General features: G+C 42.7%; 1 protein-coding gene across 1 annotated transcript in view; it reads right to left on the reverse strand.

The window, feature by feature from the left end:
* Nucleotides 1–1,089: 1,089 nt before the first annotated feature.
* Nucleotides 1,090–5,338, reverse strand: part of LEKR1 (leucine, glutamate and lysine rich 1) — a 30,663-nt gene continuing 26,414 nt past the window's right edge. Inside the window, exons 10-11 of the mRNA XM_031055465.1 lie at nt 2,609–2,761; nt 1,090–1,655 (exon numbers count right to left, since the gene is read on the reverse strand). Of these exons, the coding sequence (XP_030911325.1) occupies nt 1,296–1,655; nt 2,609–2,761 (513 nt within the window). The 3' untranslated portion in view covers nt 1,090–1,295. The remainder of the gene's footprint in view (nt 1,656–2,608; nt 2,762–5,338) is intronic.

Below are 5,338 nucleotides of genomic sequence, written 5' to 3' on the forward strand. Positions count from 1 at the left end.
CACCGGGAATGGGCCAGCCATCCCACCCGGAGCACTGCCCCTGCAGCACGGAGTTCTGCAACGAGAAACACCGGGAATGGGCCAGCCATCCCACCCGGAGCACTGCCCCTGCAGCACGGAGTTCTGCAACGAGAAACACCGGGAATGGGCCAGCCATCCCACCGGGACACTCCTGGGACAGAGACCTGCCCTGCACTGTCCTGCTGTTTTCTGGGGAGCCAGTGGGACATCCCAGGGAAGTGCTCAGAAGGCGCTCCTGCTCTCCTGCCCAGCTGGGAGAACTGGGAATTGCTGCTCTTGGGAAGGGAAGGCAAAAATGGACAGAGGTGCAGTGACACCAAGGGGTTAATGCTGCTTTTCCCTGTAACCCTCTGCAGTGGGAGAGCATAGCCTGCATGGAGCTGGGGAACCAGGAATGGAACCAGGTGTGGAATCAGATATGGAATCAGGTGTGGAACCAGGTATGGAACTCAGATGTGGAACCAGATGTGGAACCCAGGTATGGAACCAGGTGTGGAACCAGATGTGGAACCCAGGTATGGAACCAGGAATGAGCCCATGGAATCATGGAATCACTCATGGTTAGGCCGTGCAGTGCCCCTGCTGTCCCAGCACTGCCAAGGCCTGTCTCTCCCATATCCCATCCTTGGGCACAGTTTGGGCACAGCCTCACTGGAATTCCACCCACACCTTTCCCAACCTTTCCAAGGAATAAATCAGTACCAACCCCAGCACCAATTCACTTGGAAGAGTTTTATTTTCACTGTTGACCAATTCTTTTTCCTGCCACTGAATTGCTTTGGACATTCCAGCCTAATCTTATCTGCAGTCCCTGACTCCACATTTCCCATGGAGCAGCTCTCTCCTCCCTTCCCATCATATTCCAAGCATTCAGCAAATGTTTGTGGTCAGAATATCCATCAGTTGAATTTCTCTTTGCATTTAATTCATTTTGATGCATTCCTGAGTTAGGGAACATGGCTGCACTGGTGGGAGCTGGGGCACCAGTTCAAGGAATGAGAAATATCCATGTCTTCTACTCTAAAAACTGGGAATTCTTCATTGTTTACTCATGTTTGGGCAGTGGGACATGAGGCTACAGACTAAGAAAGGTCTTGCAGGATCTGAAAAATAATTTTTAATAATATATTTTTCTATGAATCACTAATTTAAGCATTTGCTGAATTAAAACGTCACATCTTTTGTGATGTACCGTATTTAGGAAATGATGATGGATTTGTCTGAGAAATCTTTGCATTTCAATGGACTTTCTGGTCACAGACCTTTGAATGATTTTAGAAATCACATGTCTCCAAGCAAAAATAACCAGGGCATTTCCTGGGTCCTGTTCCTACCTCCTCTTGAACTTGACTCAAACTGTGAATCAGCTGTGTCTTCTCCTGCGTTAATTTTTCCAGTTCATCTGACTTGTGCTTAATTTCTTTCCTCAGTTTATCCAGGAATGATTCATTGTTGCTCTTTTCCATGGTCAGCTGGAACTCAAGCTCACTGATGAGCCTTTTAAGGCTCTGGATTTCTTTTTCCTTGTCTCCATCCTTCTCTGCCACTTTCATTTGGGCATCTTGGAGCTTCTTCTCCAGAATTTCCATCTCCATCCTCAAGCTCTTGGTGGCACTGGATATTAAACCTGGGATCTGGGTGAGATCAGACAGGAATTAATCTCCACTCAGTACCTCTAAATATGGAGAAGTAATAGCAGACAAATGGTGACTTGGGGAAAAAACCAACAAATTCAAACTTGCAGGTCCTCAGAGAGAAAAAAAAGCTCTGAATTTACATAATTCCCTCAGAGGACACCAGAGAGCTGTAAATTAATCACCACTCACTGAGAACACAGAGATTAATTAGTGTGTTCAAGATCAAATAGAGACATTGAGGTAAAAAAACGGGAAATTTAACTTCAAGTTAAATTTATTGCAAGTCGGTGTTTCCTCAGGCTTTAAAAACCATGGTTAAATATTTGCCAGGTGAACAAAGCCAAACTCATTTTCAGCTCTAAATCACAATGCCCCAGATTTTAAATAATAATAAAACCTCATCACATTCCTTTCATTTTTCCAGATTTCTCAGGTTTTCTCAGGAATTGTATCAAACCTTTTGGAAACTCAGGTTCCAGGTACAATTTCTCAATTCCTACATCAAACTTGAAGGGGATCTGGAGCTCCCAGCCCCCAGTGGTGCCAGCACCAGTCCAGCCCAGCAGGTTTTACTGGCCCTGGAGCTGCTGGGTTCCCTTGGGAAGGGGAAAAATATGGGTGGGATTGTGGCACCTCATCGTAGCCTGAAACAGCCCCAAGCTTTTTAAAAGTGATGATGTCAGATTAAATATAATCAACTCTGGGGACATAGATGGAGTTTGGGTGGTGAAAATACGAGATGAGAAAAAACTTCCACACCAATTAACTTGAACTGGAATAGTTATTTTCAGCTTGTTCCATTAAAAAAAATTAAATATACTAAAACTGTGAAAAAGTACTGTATCATCCAGAGAAGATGACACACAGAGGAGGTTTTATTCCTTCACATTCCCATTTTTTATAGTTTTCTGTGATCTTCTGCCACAAGTTTTCCCTCGAGCATTGCACACCTTCTGCTGGAGCTCCTCGTGCTCTCTCTGGTACTTTGTGATCAGCTCCTGCTGCTTTTGTCTCTCCAGCTCCAGCTCCACTCTGGCCTCTTCCCTGACTTTCAGAATTGCTTCTTTGTGCCGAGCCTCCCCTTTGGCCAGGTCCATCTCCAGCTGGGGGACAAGAGGGGTCAGTGCCATTGTCACACAGGGATGGGATGGGATGGGATGGGATGGGATGGGATGGGATGGGATGGGATGGGATGGGATGGAAGGACCTTAAATCCCACCCAGTGCCCTCCCTGCCATGGCAGGGACACCTCCCACTGCCCCAGGTGCTCCCAATGTCCCGCCTGGCCTTGGGCACTGCCAGGGATCCAGGGGCAGCCCCAGCTGCTCTGGGAATCCCATCCCAGCCAGGAATTCCCAATTCCCAATCTCCCATCCATCCCTGCCCTCTGGCATTGGGAGCCATTCCCTGGCTCCTGTCCCTCCATCCCTTGTCCCCAGTCCCTCCCCAGCTCTCCTGGAGCCCCTTCAGGCCCTGGAAGATCACAAGGAGCTCATCCCAGACCCTTCTCCCATTGGAATATTGGGTGAAATTTCTCCAGTTGGAATATTGGGTGAGATTTCCCAGTCCTTACAGCATCTCCAACAATTCACATTATAAATTCAGCCATCATTTCCCCAGTAGAAAATGCTGGATTCTGGAGGAAAGCCTGAAGGCTGCATTTAGGAGAACACTTTTCCTTTCCCAGGCTGTCCCTATTCCCTTTGTGCAGCTGATTCTGATGGATTTAATTGCAGCAGGCTGAGAGCACAACAGGCACATTAAATGCACAACACAAACCTCATTATTTCAATGATTAAAAGCACAAAAGCCCACAATGAGCTTAATTACAATTATCTAATTCCACACATTATTATGAGCAGAAGTATAATAAATCTCCCCAATGTCTTTAGGGTAAAAAGAGAAACTGGAAATATTTCATTTTTTTTAAAGCAAAATATACCCAGTTCAGGATGTGGAAGAAGTGTAAATCCCCCACTAAGTTATGGCTTAAAAATGGCTGTATTTGTTGGATGCCCAAAGTAGACTATTATAATAATAACAATATCAATATGAATAACAATAACAATAATAATGATAATGATAATTAATTGTAATTCTATTATAATTATATTATATATAATTAAATTATATTAATAAAATATCAATAATTATATTAGTATAATTATCATTATTAGAAATATGATTATGTAATTAATATTAAATAGTCGATATAATATTAGTAATTTATATTATGTGATACTAATATTATTATATGTAATTATTCTATAATGATGTATAATTTTAATGATTATATAATAATGCATATTATTGATTATAATTATATTATGAGTAATTATTAATATGAATATTTCTATGTTCTTGGATGGGAGTTGGGATTCTGAACATAAATCCCCAGATTTATTAACTCTACCTGTTATTACAGATCCTGATCACTTTGTGGAGGCTCATTGACTCCACAGACTGAACAATTAAAGGCAATATACAAACCTGAGCTCATTCATACAAAACATTTCCCATTTAATATTTGAAATTAATAAAGCTGAGATCCAGAACAGAAATAAAGTGGAAGTTGATGTTCCAAGAGAGCACATTGGCCACTAATTGATTTACAGCCACTTACATGCCCCTCATTAATTAAGATTTAAAAAGCCCAGAAGATAAAAGTGTGCAGCCGTCTTTCCAGGAGGGATTTCTCCATGGGAAGAGTGGCTCAGGGGAGGACAGGAGCCCTCCTGGAGGTGCCCAGGGAATGGCTGGACGTGGCACTCAGGGCTCTGGTGGCGTTTGGGCATTCAGAGGAAACTCAGTAATCCTGGGATTCCATAAATAGGCTGTGCTCCAAGGGAGTTTTTTCTTAAATTACTTCGTGAAAGTGACTTTTTTTTTTTTGTTCCACTGAAACCATTTCAGGTTTATATGTATTTTAAACAGAGAACTTGACCCTCTGGTGCTCTGCAGTGGCACCAACCAAAGGCAACGTTGTCACTTTGTCACTTTGTTGATTTTTTTGGCTGCTAAGCTGAGTTTTGGGGCCTTGCTGTGGCTGCATTGTAATGGCTGTGACACCAAAGCTGAAATTGCTCCCTCTCCCTCCCACCAATCTTTATTTTGTTCTCATGTCAGGTTGAAAACCTCTGATTATGGAGCCAGCCTGATCCCCTTCCCAAATTATATCCTGTGACAGGGAAGGGATGAGGTTTCCAAAGAAATGTAACTGATCCTAATTGCTACCAGTCCCCAAGTTTTCCTGGGACTAAATAAAGCTTTCAGACACTGAAACAAAAAATACAGTAATTTCAGTCACCAATTACGTGAGGCTTAAACCAGACAAGTCACAATTATTGTTCAACTCTGCTTTTAAATTTTCCTTCACTAATATATGCACTTATTTTAGTTTCTTATTATTTTTAATATCTATTTTTTATTCTCTTTAATACTTAAATATATTTTATTTATTATTCTTTTTAAAAGATGAATATATTTTTATTTCTTATTCAGTTCAGGGTTTTCTGGTGCTCATGGGCAAAGCTGCAGATGAAAACATGGCTGACATGGTGGCAGCTGTTCATGGGAAGCAGCTTCCCAAATCCCACTGGAAGAGGCTGCCAGGAGAGCTCCTTGGCCAAAGGATATTCTGGACAAGCTGTGGCTGCCCTGGATCCCTGGCAGTGCCCAAG

The sequence above is a fragment of the Geospiza fortis genome, unplaced genomic scaffold (assembly GCF_000277835.1).
Source record: "Geospiza fortis unplaced genomic scaffold, GeoFor_1.0 scaffold172, whole genome shotgun sequence".
NCBI lineage: Eukaryota > Metazoa > Chordata > Aves > Passeriformes > Thraupidae > Geospiza > Geospiza fortis.